At 34.5% G+C, this 19,451-nt stretch overlaps 2 protein-coding genes across 3 annotated transcripts; one reads left to right on the top strand and one right to left on the bottom strand.

Moving 5' to 3' along the window:
* The first annotated feature begins 872 nt into the window (after positions 1-872).
* On the top strand, positions 873-11,391 carry LOC102587558 (probable cyclic nucleotide-gated ion channel 5). Of its 2 annotated transcripts, none has more exons than XM_006343588.2 (8): positions 873-947; positions 3,655-3,741; positions 5,110-5,695; positions 6,004-6,216; positions 6,827-7,131; positions 9,401-9,512; positions 9,873-10,109; positions 10,534-11,391. In XM_006343588.2, exons 2-8 carry the CDS (start codon positions 3,683-3,685, stop codon positions 11,227-11,229), a joined length of 2,208 nt encoding a protein of 735 aa, XP_006343650.1. In that variant the 5' UTR covers positions 873-947; positions 3,655-3,682; the 3' UTR covers positions 11,230-11,391. The 2 variants fall into 2 exon arrangements, with proteins under 2 accessions (XP_006343650.1, XP_006343649.1); XM_006343587.2 differs by having other exon boundaries at positions 873-1,075.
* Positions 11,392-11,624: 233 nt separating this feature from the next.
* Positions 11,625-16,513, bottom strand: LOC102587236 (transmembrane 9 superfamily member 9). Its single transcript, XM_006343586.2, has 7 exons — positions 16,260-16,513; positions 14,378-14,542; positions 14,111-14,220; positions 13,910-14,015; positions 13,696-13,808; positions 13,456-13,606; positions 11,625-13,085 (listed from the first exon to the last, which is right to left on the bottom strand). The coding sequence occupies exons 1-7, from the start codon at positions 16,380-16,382 to the stop codon at positions 11,928-11,930; spliced, it is 1,926 nt and encodes a 641-aa protein (XP_006343648.1). The 5' UTR covers positions 16,383-16,513; the 3' UTR covers positions 11,625-11,927.
* Between the last annotated feature and the right edge of the window lie 2,938 nt (positions 16,514-19,451).

Raw genomic sequence — 19,451 nt, 5'->3', positions numbered from 1 at the left:
ATATATATTAACACAAATATAAAATTTGAGTCGAAATTATTGATTTGGCCAAACTCATATCTACTACATTGACTTCATCCTCGTCAAAAGTCTTTAAAAAGTTTTAAATTTTATGCATGAACGACGTAAACATAATGAGAAATCACTAACAAGACAATTGCAGGCTAATGTATTTAGTGATCAAGAATTTTTAAAGTTTAAAATATTTTTTGTATTTTTTTTTTCTAGTTATGTATACATGCGATCGGCAAAATCAAATACGTACTTACGCATTATATAATATGAAATTCCTACTAGCCTCTAAGTTCCATCCTAATTAAGGTCCCACTCCAATTTTTAATTATAAAAATTAATCATTGAATAATTAAAATGAGCTAAAATATTACTTGAAACTTAGCAAATTTCAGAATAATATCTTCAATTTTAATTTATTTTTTTCCAGCTTAAGTGCTATATCCAATTCAAATAATGACATATATCATTCTATATTTTGTGAAATAATATGGAAATGTGATGCAAGTAAATTCAATTCAATTTTAAAAAGAAAGAAACTTCAATAATATCCTCAATATTTTTTCTATTTCTTAAATTTTTTAAACATAAGTATATTGCTTATTATTAATTTCAACACTTCTTATTCACAACTATTTATTTATAATAAAATTAATGTCAGAATTGAAAAGTTTTTATCAACCTGTAGTATTTACCAATTTTTTATATATATATATATATATATAAAATCCTCTATAATAATTTTGTTATAAAAGTTAAGTATGTATTTATATAGAATCGATCTTTTATATTATGTTACTACATTTTATGACAAATCATAAAATATTCAGTATTATAACAGGTTGGGGGTTATGGGAGTGGGGGGTGGGGAGCTGTCATCTTTACCAACTTTTCTTGAGTCTGTAAATTACTACGTTTTCAGTTCCTTTCTCTAGGTATGTCTATTTTGACTACATCTTTGTTCCCTTCTTAACCCCACCACCCCCACAAAAACACCTCACTATTTTCTTCATCATCATCTTCATGTCTATTTTCAAGAATTAATTTTTTAAGACTTCCAACTGTAAGTCCTTTTTCTCTGATCTATACTCATATATTGTTTTAATTATCGACTGTGGTTTCATATTTGTTCATTATGCTACAATATGTTTGTTTCTTGGACTAATTTGATCTGAAAGTGGTCAATCAAGCTTAAAAATTGAATCTTGATGGATTAAATCTAGACGGGTTTGACTAAAAATTCAATCTTTATGTGTTACAGCCAAAGGAGATGTGTAATTTAGTGTATAGATGAGAAGAATTTTGTCTTAGTGATGTTAAAATCATGCGATTTTGGAGCTTGATTGTAGAAATATGGGCTTCATCTGGATTCAGTCAACATGATGAGTATGCTGAAATTATTCTGAAATTTTATAATTTGTTATACTGATATTGAGATTTAGAATTTGTTCAAATTTGGATAATTTATATCAAAAATAGTTAAAGAGGGTAGAGGAGAAGGGGTGTGTTTGTTTGGTGAGGGGGGATCAGGCTTACTGATGTAGTACCAAATTGTAGGAAATTAAAGTATGAGTTAAGCGATTTTAGTTATCGGGTATTTGAGCTAGTATCTGGAGATTTTGCATCTTGAAATTGCTCTTGCTATATCCAGAATGCAGACATTTTACTTTCTCTTGAAGTTTGTGTACTTCTTGCGATAGCTAAGCTGGTTTAATTTCCAAAGTCTAACTTCTAGTGGATTTACCACACTGTGAAGTAGTAGCTTAGTGGGTCTGAGGTCAAGGTGAGCCAAAGAGTGTTAAGGCAAATAATGCTTCATTTGAGACTTCTGCTTCAGCTTCAGTAGATTAAGCTCTGAAATTGTTACATATTGTAAGATGAACTGCTATGTAAGAAAGCTAAACCGGAGAATATAATTACCCTATTGCCACAGTGGATCAAGAGCTGAAGAGCGTACCGAGAGACAAAAACAACAGGTCAGGCACCAACACAATTTTGAGTGAAGAAAGAGAATAATACCATTGGTCCATTTCATTAATTACCGAATCGGTTCAAAATGGTTATAAATGTATTTGTGGAAAACTTGACCTCTTGGCTTGATGCTGTTATTGACTATTTAGAACTCAGGTTAAGTGGTTAACGGAATTGGAGCCAAGACTATTTCCTTCACTGCAGAAACTCTAGTCATATATGGCAACTTCTGGGAAAGTGGGGCTAAGATGTTTTAATGCGCCACTTTCTTAAGAATTTTTCATATGGATCATATAACCAAGTGCTTTTATCTGCATTAACCATCTTAACATCCGAGGTAAGACATTCAGAGTGATTCTTTAATCAGTGGGAGAGTCTCCGTAACTTTGTATTGCAATAAGAGGGGTTTAATAACAAGATTGCCTCTTTCCATCCCCTCTATTCATGTGATATTAGACTCAAGATATTACATCAACAGTCAACGGTAGATAGAAAATAGGAAGAGTGATAGAAATTAAGAGATATAGAAGCTAGAAAGGATTTAGTCAAATAAGTGAAAGCAAAAATTAAGCATTCAATTAGATGATTGTAATCCAAATGAGAAGGGAAATTGAACTCATACAAGGGAATGCTTATCCAAGTAATCAAGAGGGTTCAATAGGAGAGATTAAAGGGTCTTTCCCGTAACTCGCAAAAAGAGCCTAAACATCTCATGTTCATCCAAAAACTAACTAATAAACTAACCCTACTTTCTGCTATTCATAATAGTAGATAAACTAACCTAAGCTAGTTACAATAATAACTTTGAGCTAAAAACAAGGAAATTGTTTAGCTAGCCAGTTAGCTATTTAAAATGTAGCTACCTCTTGCTTAAACCTCCACTTTACTATGTTGTAGACCTTCCGTGCTTCATTCATTGATCTTCTAGAGTCTTCAAAGCACTTCAAATCTAGTTGACAGTCTTCATATCCATGATGCTTAATCCATATTCCATCATCTATCCATCCTTTCCCCCAAAAAACAATGAAAAACTAAAAGAGAAGTATAGATTTGCTAGGTGGAATTGTTAAGTACTAATACATAAGTTAACTGTTCATGTTGGAATTTTTTTTGTTCAGATTACCTTTTCCATTATTCTAAACATGTCCTAATTTGGCTGTTCTCAGTATTTTGGCAAAAGAAAATAGAAGTGGTCCTTATATTAACTTGTAATGTTTTTTCTTTTTTCGAATTTCCATGTGGGAAACAAATTTCGTGCATTTTCATCTCCTGTTGGTTTTGTTGAAATTGAATAAAATCTAAGATGCAAGGCACCCTGGCAGCAGTTGTTTTCATGTTTTGGACTTTTTGTGGCATAAAGCGGCGGATGGTCACAATGTTTTGAATCCTTATCCAACGATTGGTATCATGCAATTATTGTGATCCTACAGAGGGACTAGAATTAGAAAGTCATATTCCATTATTCATAGAATCAGGGTTGGTGTCACATTATCAATGTGATTAGAGTCCCCTAATCAACGGTATTGGAAATCACTGTGAAGAAGGCTATAATGTATAGTAAATAAAACAAACGCCAAGGGACATTGCTCTCACACATTTTCAAACTTTTACCCCCGCCTGTAGCTTATTCTCTACTCTGTGATTAACTTTAAATGTTATGGTCTGCTGCAGTGACTGTATATGTGTTTGACAGTACAAGATGTTCGACTGTGGTTCCAAGTCCCAATATGTTGGGGGGCAGCGAGAGAAGTTTGTAAGGTACTAGAATTTATTCTCCTTTATGGTTATTAATTTTATTTTCTTTTCACTTGATTTTTGCATTTTTTGAGTCTAAGGGCCCATTTGGATGTACAATATGAAATCAGATTGATATGAAGTTGAAGGTTTGTTTGGACATGCAATTTGGATTTCTTAAGTTGTATTTTTTTCCTCATAAACATGAGAACCCCTTAAGTTGTGAAAACTATCAAAATTTTCCCAATTCTTATATAATCTTACCAAATGAGCAAATCATAGTTTATAAACAAAATATTGGAATATCCTCAGGCTCCACATTGGTAAATCACATATCTCCAGGATCTTTTTATAAATAAATGTTTGCGATTACAAACTTTCAAATACACGTAATTTTATAAAGATTCATTAGTCAACAATATTTAGTAACTAGTTATTCTTTAATGTAATCCTCTCAATACGAATAATCTCTTCATGCTGAGCGTGAGTATTTTTTTTGCAAAATTTAAAATGGTAGTTCTTTTTTTTGTTGCAAAAGTCAAAATGAAATCATGTTTTTTTGGAAGAATTTGGGACTTGACATTTCAAATCAAGATCTCAAATCGCATGTCCAAACGCTGATTTGAGATCATGACTTCATATCGCATGTCCAAACGCAAGCTAAGTATCTTGTTTTTCACTTGTAACTTTTACCTACTCTCGCTGATTAAGTTAGGCTTAATACTATTGCAATGAGTTAGTTTCTGCACCCAAAGATGTGTGGCCTAGTGGTCAATAAAGTGGGAGGGGAACCATGAGGTCTCAAGTTCAAATTTCAGCGGAGACAAAAATACTAGGTGATTTCTTCCCATCTGTCTAAGCCTTGGTGGAAAGTTACCTGGTATCTTTTGTTGGTGGAAGGTAGAAGGTATCTTGTGAAATTAGTCGAGGTGCATCTTATTTTGTTGGATAAGGAGATTATTCCTTATTTTATATACAATATCTCACATTAAAAGATCAAGGGTGATTGGATGAATAGGTTATGCTGATGCTTGCTGGCTGTGCAACATGAAACAACAGGTGAACTGCTGAGGGAATGGGTGGGTTTTCATGCGCTAGCTATTATAAAAGCGGTGGGACATATATGGTTTGGTTTACATAATACCTTTATTGGCTTACATGATCATTGTTGGCTTTTACTATTATACTTTGCATTTGAAGGATTCTCAGGCCTAGTAGTTGAAGGCAATGAATCAGATATGATATTTTTGCAGTATAACAATTAAATTCTGATGAACGAGGAGACTTAACATTAACAGTGTGATTATACAGTTTTTTCACTGTTGATGTTCTTCCCTGATTATCTTAGCTTCTTTTTGGCATCTAATATTGCTTCTTCACATTTTGGTATAGGTTGGATGACTTGGATTCCAGACTATCCTCTCCTTCTGCATCACTTACAACAAATACATGTGGCTTCAACATTGAGGGCTTAAAACGTTCAAGCCATGCGACTAGCAGTCCGTCGAGGTCTTTTAAGAGAGGAGTGAAAAAAGGATCCGAAGGACTTAAATCAATTGGTCGATCACTGGGATTTGGCGTCTCCCGGGCTGTATTTCCTGAAGATCTGAAAGTTTCAGAGAAGAAGATTTTTGACCCTCAAGATAAATTCCTTCTGTTATGGAACAAACTGTTTGTTGTATCATGTATTCTAGCCGTGTCTGTGGATCCACTGTTTTTCTACCTTCCAGTTTTTGATAACAAGTCAAATTGCCTTCAGATTGATAGGAAGCTAGCTGTCATAGCCACTACCCTACGTACAGTGATTGATGCTTTCTATCTTATTCACATGGCTCTTCAGTTTCGCACAGCTTATATTGCGCCGTCATCTCGAGTTTTTGGACGGGGTGAACTTGTGATAGATCCTGCACAGATAGCTAAAAGATACTTGCGATTCTACTTTATCATTGATTTTCTTGCCGTGCTTCCCTTGCCGCAGGTTAAAAGAAATACATTTCTCCATATGGAAATTTTATTTGCTTTAGTAATCTACCATGCCTCTGAGGTCACAGATTTGAAAAAGATACGGAACTATTGTTATCCTTCTTAACACCATAAACTCTCTTTTAAAGGTTCTTGCTGATCTTATGTGTTTCCTGATTCTTTATATGTTAGGGCAGTCATCGAATGTTTTATGTGGGTTTAGTCTTTTGCTTAAACACTTTTTTTGCATCAAAGAACAGTACTGCTTATCAATAGGTGAATTTGTGTGTTCTAACTCACATTTCTTTTTATGCATCTATGCAGATTGTGGTGTGGAGATTCCTGAAGAGCTCAACAGGTTCTGATGTCTTCACTACAAAGCAAGCTTTGCTTTACATCATCTTGCTTCAGTACATCCCCAGATTTGCCAGAGTAATACCTTTAACTTCGGAATTGAAAAGAACTACTGGTGTCTTTGCTGAAACTGCATGGGCTGGTGCTGCGTCCTATTTGCTATTGTACATGCTTGCTAGTCATGTAAGCTCACAAGCAATCTCTTTTACTCTCTATGATATTTTTGTGTTTTTTATCTGTTTGTCGGTCTTTATGTCACTTCCTTTTCTTTTCCTCTTGTCTATGCAGGGGAGTGGGGCTAGCTAAGTATAGATTTGGGGAGGGAGGGTTAGAAGGCCTAGATTTCTTTCATTTTCTTATCGTAAAAGATTGGAAAAAAAGGCAAGAGTCCTGTGTTTCCAGTTCAATTGCTGGTGACGGTGGCACAATGGTTCACTTCTATATATATTATTTGCATTGTTTCCTGAGTTGAAATTTGGGATGGTTCACTTAGGGAAATATTCTTGCACTGTGTGTGTAGGTAAGATTATTCTAAGTTGAAAGTTTAGAATGTGTTAAGAGTCATGTCCTAGTGGCTTCTTTAGATCTGAGTCTAGTGAATGCACATTTGTCAATTGCATGGAGCACGTGAATATCGTTCATTTATCTGTTCATCTTTTTTGACTCGCATCTTATTTTATTACTTTTGAAAGATGACAAAGGCTAAACTTTTAGGTCCAAATGTATGATCATGATCTACTTTCTGCTTCATTAGCCATGTTTTTCACTTCCCTTTTGTATGTATTCTTTGCAGATAGTTGGGTCCTTTTGGTACTTGCTAGCTGTGGAACGCTATGATACATGCTGGCAGGAAGCTTGTAAACACAATGCAACGTGCAACACTGATTTCTTGTACTGTGGGAATCAGTACATGACGGGTTATAATAGTTGGAGCAGCATAAGTGACTCAGTTTTAAACAATGCTTGCCCTGCAGATAGTGACAACTCACCATTTGATTTTGGGATTTTTGATCAGGCTTTATCGTCTGGCATCATTTATTCCATGAAATTCGTGGTTAAATATTGTTATTGTCTGTGGTGGGGGCTGCAGAACTTAAGGTGAGTTTACTTTAACGCTCAGCTGATATTGTGGTTGTCTTGATTGCTATGTTGTTTCAGTCTTCATTTCCTTGGTTAATAGTTCTATCTTTAGTTTAAAGTATAAATTCACTAGTGAGAATGACTGGAATATGAAGTTTGATTCATGTTCCCTCCCCAATATCACATTTTTTGACTTACTGGCTTTAATATTTATCATCTGTGTTAGAATGTCTCATATTGGTTGAGTAAATGAGTTGTTGTCTCCCCATGTTACCAATTTTTTTTCTATAAAGAGTTGTCTCCTCGTATGGTCTTACGAAATTCTCAACTCAGGAGCAATCTTTCAGGATTGTGTTAGGTCTAAGTTCTATTTACTTAATATGGCCTTCAGACCCATCCCTACTGTTATTGATCTGTGAAATGTTGGACTCCTGCGATATATTATGCGATCTCCAGAATCTAGATGTCCAGCTCTTGGTGGGAATGGAGGGGGTTGGTTAGAATATCTCACATTGGTTAAGATAATGAGATATTGTCTCCTCATTTCGGGAAATCTTCACCTAATAAGCTAGCTTTTGGGTCGAGTTAGGCCTAAGGTTTATTTTCTTAACAATCTGAAATAACAATGCGCAAATGACCTTCGGGACACCTGCATCTCCTCACCCTAGGCATCCAGGCTCTGTCAGCTCTCCCTGAGTTGGGGTTGTCAGGTGGGGGTAGGGAGTGGTGTTTTTTCACATTCTCGAATGGTATCAGAGTAGAGAAATCTCGACAAAAGTATATTGTATTAGGAAGTGCAACTATCTGTCATTAGTTATAAAATGGGAGAAGAGAATTGTATGAAACAGAATGTGCACTTATACTCTGTTTGTCTGTACTTCTGTAGCAGAATGTGCACTTAAACTTTAACATCAATACAAAGCCATGAATTTCTTCAAGAAAACTCGAAGGATTTCTCTCGTGAAGACTCAGTTCTTTAAAGAGTTTATCATGGTAATATGTCTGAGGTTGCTGATTAAGTAAAACAAACAGTAAGTTTACTTTAGGCGGATAACTTTGATGTTGCTCTGGACTTCAATCCTTTTCTCCTTTGTTTAAATTGGTAACAAGTATTCTGGACTGCAACCTTCTGAAACTGTTTGAGGAATATGTTGAGAGTTACAATGGAGAAAAAAGTAGGTCTAATTATCAACCCTTAGAGCCGGGAAAAAGAAAAGAAAAGTACATGGTTGTCAGTGGACTACAATGCTTGAAAGCATATATTCGTGATAACACATGAAACTCAAGCATGCTTGGTTGTTTCATTTCATTGGATTTTCAATTTACGATAGTTGGCTTGCTTTCAAGGATAATAGAGGACTTACTAATTCCCTCTGTTTCAATTTATGCCACCCTTCTATATTTAATGAGTTTTTAGTTCCACGACTCCATGTGATTGTCACACACTTCACATTGGTTGAGGGATGGAGTATGCCACCTTTCTCTTACTATTCATTTCTATGACACTCATTTGTGGGTATATTGGGTATTAGTGATTTATTATTTACTCCCATATAATATAACCTCGAATGATTGTGCAAAAGAAGTTGTTTTTTTTACTTTGTTAGATATTTTCTATTGCATAGCATTCCATACCACTTCTAATTTCCTTAACAAAAATAACTTGTGGAGGTATGTCCAGTTTTACTATTCCAGTTTGATAGTTTACCGTTTTATCTTTATTATTGATGCTTTAATTATTTCCAAAATTCATTTCCTAACATTAGAGGACTTATAATAATTAGGGGTGATATGGTAAAATTCTCATTTTATTTATTGCTTCTTAAGGGGTGTGTCATGTCAAATATGGACAAAGAAACACGGACGGAGGGAGTATTAGTTAATTTTTTCTATTATAGGATCATACATCAAGAATAACAATATAGAAGAACCATGACCACTTCGAATCCCATTTCGTCATAGGTACACATTGTTAAGTAGTATGCTCAAAAGTTGGATTTTATAACAGAAAATTTACCAAATTAGAAACCGATGATCCTTTTTATGGAATGCTGAAATGCATTATTTTTGCTTGATAGCCCTGCTTCTGACATTTTGCATAATCTACTGCACAGATACTTGTAAAATGTAGCATTACCGATGGAATTGAGGAAACTCTTTTGATATATATTTACGCTGCATATCTGTTAAATGCTGTATTATTTGATTGACAATTGATCTCTGCTGAACTTGTATTAATGATAATCTCTTCGTTTTTCTTTCTTTTTGTTCTTTTCTTTCCATGCAGTACCCTCGGACAGGGACTTCAAACTAGCACATATCCCGGGGAGTCTATTTTCTCTATAGGATTGGCTATACTTGGGCTCATTCTCTTTGCATTATTGATTGGTAACATGCAGGTAATGATGGACTGAGAATTGTAGGTTTCTTTCTATCAGTTTCATTTGAGTTTATGCAGTAGTTATTGTCAATTTGACGGTGCTACCATCAAGAAAAGTATGTAATTAATAGTTATTAGTAGGATGAAGGAACATTGAAGCTTAACGTTAAGAGTTGGCTCGAAATAAAGCAACACTTTTTTGTTTATCAAATTATGAATTGTATGGAAAGCTAAAAAGTGAGATGTAGAATCACATGGTTACTATTTGCAAGATATCTATATTATGGCATTCACGTTCTTCGCAGTGCAGTGTTTTTGGTAATGACATTTGTATCTCTTTAGAAATCTGCGCTCAGATTTTGGTGCTTTTCTGTTACAGACGTATCTACAATCTCTTACTATTCGACTAGAAGAGATGAGAGTTAAAAGGCGTGACTCAGAACAGTGGATGCATCATCGATTACTCCCACAAGATCTCCGAGAACGGGTTAGGCGCTATGATCAGTATAAGTGGCAGGAAACACGGGGAGTGGATGAAGAGAATATAGTCCAGAGCTTGCCCAAGGATCTTAGGAGGGATATCAAGCGTCATCTTTGTCTGGCTTTAGTGAAGAGGGTAACCAATCAACTTATATATTTTTGTGCTTCTGTTACATTTACACACTTTTTTTCCACTTGTCTTTGAGCGGAATTAAAGTACGATTTCGAAATCCCAACTGAGATAAAACATTAGGTGATTTCTTCCCATCAGTCTAAGCTTTGGTGGGGAGTGTTATCTGGTACATGTTGCTGATGGGAGGTAGCAGGTATTCCGTGGAATTAGTCGAGGTGCGCGTAAGCTGGCCCCGACACCACGGTCATAAAAAAAAAGTCTATTCTGTTGTTTGATGGTTTCCCTTTTTCACAACTACATACTAATGAGATGATGGGAACTAGTTGAAAATGTTCACTCCACAACAAGCGTCTGGTTACTAACTGTTGTTGGAGTCGGATTCTATCTGGTTGTGTTTTTCTAATAATCTATTTGTCATTGATTTCAGGTTCCTCTATTTGAGAATATGGATGAAAGGTTACTTGATGCTATTTGCGAGCGTCTGAAACCATGTTTATATATCGAGAACACTCACATTGTTCGAGAAGGAGATCCAGTGGATGAAATGCTCTTCATCATTCGCGGCCGCCTTGAGAGTGTGACAACTGATGGTGGGAGAAGTGGTTTCTTCAACCGCAGTTTGTTGAAAGACAGCGACTTTTGTGGAGAGGAACTTCTAACCTGGGCACTGGATCCGAAATCCGGCTCTAACCTCCCATCTTCCACTCGTACAGTGAAAGCTCTGACAGAAGTGGAGGCTTTCGCTCTTACAGCAGATGAGCTGAAATTCGTTGCCAGTCAGTTCAGACGTCTTCACAGTAGGCAGGTTCAGCACACATTCCGTTTCTACTCACAACAATGGCGGACTTGGGGTGCTTGCTTTATCCAAGCAGCGTGGAGGCGGTACACCAAGAGAAAACTTATGGAACTCCAACGGAAGGAAGAAGAAGAAGCTGAGGCATTAGCTGCAGGTAGTGGCAGTTCTGGTGGCCCTACTTACAGTATCCGTGCAACCTTCTTGGCATCGAAGTTTGCAGCAAATGCCCTACGAGGCGTTCATAGGAATCGGAATCTCAAGAGTGCTAGGGAGCTGGTGAAGCTACAGAAGCCTCCAGAACCAGATTTTAGTGCAGATGCAGATTGATTTTGTTATTGCATATATGCTCATTTTGATTTTGGTGAGTTTGCAAAGAGGCTTTAATGTATAATTTTATGATTTACTGCAAGAATATTTGTGTAATTAAATATGGTTAGTATGACCCTCTAATTCAAATCTTTATTGAATTATAGCTATTTATATGAAAAATTATATGATGTTGATATGAACACCATTGACTATAACCATAGCAGAGAAAAAGAAAAGAACTTTGGTGATTTTTAAACATATGCTAGTCTTTGTACGTGACTGAATATTTAAATTATATACACCAATAGCGCTTAGATTTTGTGTTATTTCGAATACTTTGTAGCTGGTTAGTTATCATTTTTACCAGTTCTTGGTACAAACATCTTCATTAACAAAACTTCAAAATATAAAGGTCAAGTAAATAAGAGGATAAACTGACTAAATTAACAAATAAACCATCCTTTACGATTTTTTGGTACAAGAATAATATGGTCAACTAAAACATGCCGTAATTGAGGATTGAATAGCCCTAAAATCCTCTTTAAAATGTCTCCATACAGAAGGAAAAAAAAACTAAAAAGAACAAATAGATTCGTGGAAACGTGTTGGGTAGGTTACAGGAAGCAACTTTATACTATCAAAACCTGGAAGCAACAAACAATATTGGCCCACAGCATGATATATGCGGTCTCTCTGAGGAACTGCAATACGACACTTTAGTCGATCTTCACTGATGAGTAGATGAGCCTTGTGAACCAGAAGCAAGCGTAGAACCCGATTGTGCCAGTCAAGACAAAGAAAGCATATGATGCAATCAACATGTAGCCAAAGTAGAGCATACCAGATACGGGTTTTGTGATCTCGAGCTTTGTGAAGAAATAGAATGCTGCATACAGGAATAGGTAGAGAGCTGATGACCCTGAAGTGAGGTATGACCTCCACCACCAAAGGTAATCCTCACTGCATAGCTGGAAATAGCAGAGCACAATGGTAATCTCGGCACAGGTGACGATAAGGATGACGAGCACAATGAAGAGGAAACCAAATATGTAATAGAACTGCTGTAGCCAGATTGAGGTGAGGATGAAGAATAGCTCGATGAATACAGCTCCAAATGGGAGTATGCCACCGATGAGGATAGAGAATACTGGATTCATGTACCAGGCTTGCTCCGGTACCTGTCGAGGGATCTTATTTGTTTTCACAGGATCCTCAATAGATGGCTTCTTAAAACCAACATAACTGCCAACAAAAACGAGTGGTACAGCTATGCCAAACCACAAGAAAACTAATGCAAACATGGTTCCAAAAGGCACTGCCCCTGATGATTTCTCTCCCCAAATTAGAGCATTCAACACAAAGAAAAGAACGAAAACAACTCCGGGGAACATGAGTGCTGTCTTAAGAGTGATTTTCTTCCACTCAGATCCTTTGAACATCTTGTAAAGGCGGGCTGAAGCATAACCAGCAAAAACACCCATGAAAGCCCAGAGAAGCAGCATTGCTGTCATCAATCCTCCCCGATTTGAAGGGGATAAGAATCCAAGGACAGCAAATGTCATTGTAACTACTGTCATTCCAAAGAACTGGACACCAGTACCAACATAAACACACAACAGATCAGAGTTAATTGGAGGCCTAAAAACATCCCCATGGACCAATTTCCATCCTGTTTCTTCTTGAGCCTCTTCCTGGGTCTCCAACTGATTATACTTGGAAATGTCACGGTAGAGGGTCCGCAACATAATCATTGCTACCATGCCCGAGAGGAAAAGAACAATCATCAATGAGTTAACAATTGAAAACCAGTGGATCTGATCATCAGCCATTAGCAGATATGTATCCCATCTTGATGCCCACTTGATATCACTTTCCTGAGAGTTGAACAGATACGAGAGTTACAAATTCATCACAACAGCTAGTTTGCATGTGCAATTTATGTTGCAACAAACTTCCTTTTAATTGTTCATGATGAATTTAACTTGTTCAGAAGTAAAATATCGTCTTGAGAAAGTTTCATGAGAAATTCAATATTAAGTACCATTTAGGAAGCAGAGTGCAACAAGAAAAATAAACAGCATCACCAGTAAAGTCATTAATAGGACATGGGAGGTACTTTTGGGCATAAAATATAATGGCTGACCAGGGTAGTCAGGCTAGTAGTATATGCACTTAACCAGTAGGTGAGTCAACACGGAGACTTAAAAAGATACAACATTATCTCCATAGTTAGATGTGTTATACCTCAAATTCAACATCATATGTGAAGATGATTTCCTTCTTATCTTCAACCTCTTGGGGAGAATCAGAACTTGTAACAGTACGCTTGGCATGGGGATCACAAGTGGTCAATCGGTTTTTGCCATTCCATTCCCCATCATATTCGTGTTTCACACTGGAAAAGAAAAACACAATTTACATATCAAAATTCATGACAAAGAAACAATAATTGAAGTTGAAACATATAAACTAACACAAAATTACCTGAATGGTTTCACTTCAAATCCTACAACTCTCGCAGCATCAGTTTGTGGATCCTTGTGAAACTTGACAGTGAACGTCAGATGATTATGGATGAAATGCTTCTCCTCCTTGCTCTAAAGAGTAGAAAAATGCAGAGGAAATAAGTTCACAATGCCTCCAGAGTATTTACAAACCAAAAATCACCAAAAGAACATTGAAGTAATCTGATACATACTCCAGCATATTGTCCCTTAAGACCAACATGGAAACCATGCTGGTAGACTGTAGTGTCCAGATCAGGCCTTTTAATAGGCATAACAAGAGGAAGATTATCCAAAATCCTGTTAAACGTCACATCTCATGTTAGACCCAATAATACAGAATCAGAAAAGAGGAAACAAAATTTAATATGCAGAGTCCACAAGAGATTTCTCACATGTTGACCCGATACTCATCTTCAATCTTCTCCTTTAACTCTTTGGCATTTTTTGCATTAAGAACAATACGACACACAACATTGCACATCTGTGGTTCTCTCATATGGAACTGCACAACACATTGTCCAGTCAAAACAAACTCCCCCTTGTTAAAAGCATCACACAACTGCAAACTGGGAACCCAGCACAAACCTCCACACCCTCCACAAAGAAAGGGAACAAAGAAAAAGCAGGGAAAAGACACACATCTGAGACAAGTAACTAACCTCAAAAGGAGAATTCTCAATACGATCACCACGAAGAACTTCACCAAGATTCTCTGCACTGTCAACAATTTGTTTTGGCGTGCAGTAAGGGAGGGAATAATAGGAATAAGGAAGCTGTGTTTTTGTAGAGGTCAACTTGTTGACTTTCACCATCAGAGGGTCACCCTGCCCCAAAAAAAGAGAGGTAAAAGAGATCAATTTTAGACAAAAGAACATTTTTGACCAGACTGACTTAGAAATTTTAGCAGTCAGAGGAGCTTTTCAAATGTGGATACTGGGAATCATCATTTAACTTTAAGAAACTTGCACATAATTTCTTTGGACAAGAACAAGAAATACTTGATAAAAATTAAAACTTTTCCCTGCATTCTGTCTACCAAGAACGTCTCTCACTGACATTGCTCCTAACATTATTAGTAACAAAAGAAATTTCCTTTTTCATTATATCAATCTACAGAGGTATAATCTGCACAGCACTTATTCCGACAACAAAGCATACTCACTTAACATCTGAACCGACAACTAAAACTCTCAACAAGGACAACAACTTATACACCACCATTCCAAGCTAGCTAAGGTTAGCTATATGAAATTTTAGTCTCCAGTTCGCTTAATTTGGTCCCATTTCATTCCGATATTCAAATGACACTGTTGTTATTAACTTTGTATTATATCTTTTATAGAGATAAAATATTCAAGAATTTCCTGATCCTTTGTGGACACAATGAACACTGGATATAGTATATCAATCAAAGACTAAAAGTAAAACCAATAAACACAATGAAAAGTTAGTGGTGGTAATCAGCCGAATGCAAGGCAAAGACACAATACATGAAACACCAAAGACATCCTAATTAAAACCATTGGTCCAACTTGCAGGCATAGACAATCGAAACGCCCATAAACTCCTGCGCTCAACAAATGTTGGATAGTGGGATCAACCATTTGTATATTACATTCGAAAATAGAATGTTGATAATACTTTTTTTTTAATGAATAGAATGTTGATAATACCCGATTAGAACCATGTGTTTCTTTTGTACAAGGGGAAGTTAAGATTCAGACCACAACAAACACATCAAATCTAACAGAAAAAAAACAGTAAAAACTACAGACACTTAACGACCAAAACCACTAAAATCCATGTAATGATTTGCATAGATCTAACAGAAACATAGCGCTACATGCAATCGGTCAAGCTTACTAAATCTATATCATTCCACTCTCAAACTTCCTAATCTACACCAGATCTAACATATAAGCCGACAAATATCCAAATCAAAACTTGTATCACCAAATAGCACATGTATCAACAAAATAGAATCTGATTACATACTGTATAACAGCACACAAACTAGAATCGAGATCAACAGAGTACAATGAAAAACATCAATACAGACGGCAGCAAACCCTGGATGCCTTTTGGGAGCACTCATTTCTATCTCTAACCTCCAATATCGCCACAGAATAATGTAATTACAACAAATCGCACACACAAACACACATAAATAACACCAATAGCACAAAATATTAGCATCGAGATCAACAAAGGAAGCTCATTTATTCCTCCATCGTTATCTTCAACCACTAATATCTCCACATAATCATGTAATTACAACAAATCGCGCACATAACACATAAATTAGCATCGAGATCAGTAAGGAAGCTCATTTTTTCTCCAATTTTCTATCTCAAACCTCCAATATCTCCACATAAACATGCAAATACAACAAATCGCACACAATACACACATAAATAGCACTAATAGCACAACAAACAGCATCGAGCTCATATTTTCCTCATCATTCAATCTCAAACCTCCAATATCTCAATATAATCATCTAATTACAACAAATCCTACACTACAGCTGGAAAAACTCACCTTCATGAAATCCTGCGGAGCAACACCTGGTAGATAAAAACATTGAGCTTCAAATGAAACCAAACATAACAGCACAAAAACCGAGATCCACCGGTGAATCAACTGAGGCCTTACGACCTCCATAGCTCTCTCTCACTGAGATCTAGATCCACACACAGACACACAGTGAAAATCAAAATCCGAGAGCGGTAGAGTACAAACTCCGCTTCTCTCTCTACAAACTTTCTCTTTCACTTTCTCTCTCTACATGTAAATCTTTCTTCAAAGCTTTGGGGATATATATATATCTAATGATATACACAAAGTTAATTAGTGAAGACTGGGGTAAAATGTGGATTAAGGAATTGATTAAGAGATTGATGATGACCGTTGGATTGGACGCGTTTGTTGTATGATGAACGGTTTAGATTGGATCTGAGTGACTGCCGTCATCTATTTGAGTAAAAAAATATAGTAAAACATTTAATGAAGTACTAATGGACTATTATTGGTAGATTATTAGATTTAATTTGTATTTACTTACCATAACTTAGGTTATAAATTTTGTCATCCTATTTTTTCTCTTTTTATATTTTTTTAGTTCACCCGTTTCAAAATACTTGTCATGTTTCATTTTTTGAGGATTGATTTAATTAATTTTGGAGTTAAATGGATTAAATTATTTTAATATTTGAAAGTAAAATTTAAAAATTCAGAAACTACAGAAAAAATGTTATATGATACAGTACTTCCCATATAAATATGAGTTAAAAAAATACATCTTAAAATTAGAAGCGGATCTGGAGGAAGCGAGGATGTTCACCCGAACCTTTTGCATAAAAAAATTACAATATATTTTTAAATCACAAGAGTAGAAATTTACTTGTGGTTTAGGAGTTCAAAATTCACTTTGAGGTACCAAGTTCAAATCTCAAACATTATATTTTTATATTTTGAATATTTGTAGTGAAAATTTAAATCCGTCACAATTTAATATATTGGTCAAAATATATGTAATTTAATTCATGAAAAAAAATGTGACAAGTCATTTGAGATGGAGGAAATACTCTCTAGGCTTATAATTACCTATTTTTTCTTGTTGAGATTTTTATAAATTGTTTTATTTAAGAATAAGATAGATCAATCAAAATTGACACCAATTTTTAAATTGGCAAGTTTTGAAGGTTATATTTAAGTGAAATCCAACACCAGAGAAAAAAGGTAAAATATTTTATAAGATATCATTCAAATTTATATCTATAGTATGTGCGTTTTAGAGGTTCGATGTGGCACTCCTCGAAAGACATATATATGTGGCCTTAAGTCCAAAGCAGAAAATACGTATCATTAATTAATCAAAGTTTTAAAAGGAAAAAGAAAAATCATAGAAACAAATAATTAACTTTTATTTTTACAAAATATAGTGAGACGAGGATCTTCGAGGAAACGAGGTGCCCATGCATTGCAACTACTGAATAATTATTTTATTAACATATTTATGAAAATGGGAAAACACATGTATATGCATGTTACATTTTTGCAACTTAATATATTAAGTAATTTTTCTTGTCACTTATTTTTAATAAATAATCATTCGATATCCGGAATTTACACTTATTCGAGGAAATCAAAGCATGTCTAATCAAGATTTTTTTCATTTATCAAACTCGAAACGGGACCTTTGATTGAGGTTGATTTTATTTTTCATTCAGATTATTATAATCCTTGATGGTATCACAAATAAATACCGAAAAATAATTCTCTACAATCATTTTCTATAACATTTTTTTTACTATAACTGATTTACTTATATTATTGTACTAGTTTCTGAGCACGTGCTTCGCACGTGTGTTTCACGTGAATTTTTATAGATACGTTAGAATGACTAAAATTTCATGAAAATATATATATGTAAATTGTAATGAACAATAAAATGCAACAATTACAAAATAAGTATAAAGACTTACGACAAAAAAATATTCATAGAAAACTAAATTAAGAAGTCTAATAGAGAAAAAAAAAGACAAAAGGAAACAGATTTAAGAAAAAAGAAAAAATACAAGGTAGACATTATTCTTATAAGACTGATACATATATAGATGAAAAAATAAGTACAAAATTAGTACATAACTCTCCGAGTTCTTATCGATTCCTTCCATATCCTATCAAAATTCAAGAGTCTTCTTCATCTACTTTAACTATAGAATAAAAATAATAATAGCCTAATAATCTTGGTAGGGATTTCATGAGATAAAGAAGTTGAATTTATATAGATAGAATAGAAGGAATATCAAAAGATATCTTAAAGTGCTAGTTTAAATATTTAGAGGTTATGAATATGAAAAGATGAGAGTTATGAATATTAAGAGTATAAAAGTTGAATAAGTAATTAGAAAATAATAGTAAATAAATGAAGAATATGAAAAAGAAAATTAAAGTTAGCAAACCATGTAGAAAGAACAACTAAAAGTTCTTATCATGTAATTAAGCATCAATGAATTTAAATTTGTGAAGCTAGAGTCATTCTTTAATAATAATCAAGAGGACATTATCAATGTGTGCGTCTCCATTTTGCAGATTTGCACCCTTCAAATTATTAAATTTCGTTAGTTATCATAAAGGATAATACTTTATCCACATAAATTATATTAAAGGAAAAAGTTATGAGAAGAGGAAAAGTATAGCAATTTAGGTATAGACTTTTTTTAATTTTTTCTTTTATATATATATATAGATTATAGATGATAAATATTAATAAATTAGATATTTAATTAGGAATTAATCTTAGGAAGTCTAAAAGTCATTTAACATTTTAATTAAACTTATACAATCAAATATTTAAATATTTTATAACAATTTAATTAATAGAAGGGGTAAAACCGTAATTCAACTTTCAACTTTTTTTGTTCATGCTTATAGTAATACTAGTTTCTGAGCACATGCTTCGCACGTGTGTTTCATGTGAATTTTTATAGATACGTTAGAATGACTAAAATTTCATGAAAATATATATATCATAGCAATCAAAAAGTATTTTGAACAAACAATACCATTGTAAATATAAAATAAATTGAAATTATATTTTTTCAAAAAAATATTTTTTGTCATACCAAACTCTTTTTCATGACAATTACTTGGAATATAGAAATATTAAAATTTGATAGAAAGCAAATTGAATCACTAAGCAATGAAAGAAAATTCCAGCTGTAAGAG

The sequence above is a fragment of the Solanum tuberosum genome, unplaced genomic scaffold (genome assembly GCF_000226075.1).
Source record: "Solanum tuberosum cultivar DM 1-3 516 R44 unplaced genomic scaffold, SolTub_3.0 scf00047, whole genome shotgun sequence".
Taxonomy (NCBI): domain Eukaryota; kingdom Viridiplantae; phylum Streptophyta; class Magnoliopsida; order Solanales; family Solanaceae; genus Solanum; species Solanum tuberosum.
Note: the sequence above shows the minus strand (reverse complement) of the source record. Positions and strands in the feature narration are given on the sequence as shown.

Excerpts from the sequence above, each read along its gene's own strand:
- LOC102587558 (XM_006343588.2), top strand. The coding sequence starts at position 3,683 with ATGTTCGACTGTGGTTCCAAGTCCCAATATGTTGGGGGGCAGCGAGAG. Across the intron at positions 3,742-5,109 it reads CAGCGAGAGAAGTTTGTAAG|GTTGGATGACTTGGATTCCA; the intron begins GTACTAGAATTT and ends ATTTTGGTATAG. Across the intron at positions 5,696-6,003 it reads CCGTGCTTCCCTTGCCGCAG|ATTGTGGTGTGGAGATTCCT; the intron begins GTTAAAAGAAAT and ends GCATCTATGCAG.
- LOC102587236 (XM_006343586.2), bottom strand. The coding sequence starts at position 16,382 with ATGGAGGTCGTAAGGCCTCAGTTGATTCACCGGTGGATCTCGGTTTTT. Across the intron at positions 14,221-14,377 it reads TTGAGAATTCTCCTTTTGAG|TTCCATATGAGAGAACCACA; the intron begins GTTAGTTACTTG and ends TGTGTTGTGCAG. Across the intron at positions 13,607-13,695 it reads TTTGAAGTGAAACCATTCAG|TGTGAAACACGAATATGATG; the intron begins GTAATTTTGTGT and ends TTTCTTTTCCAG.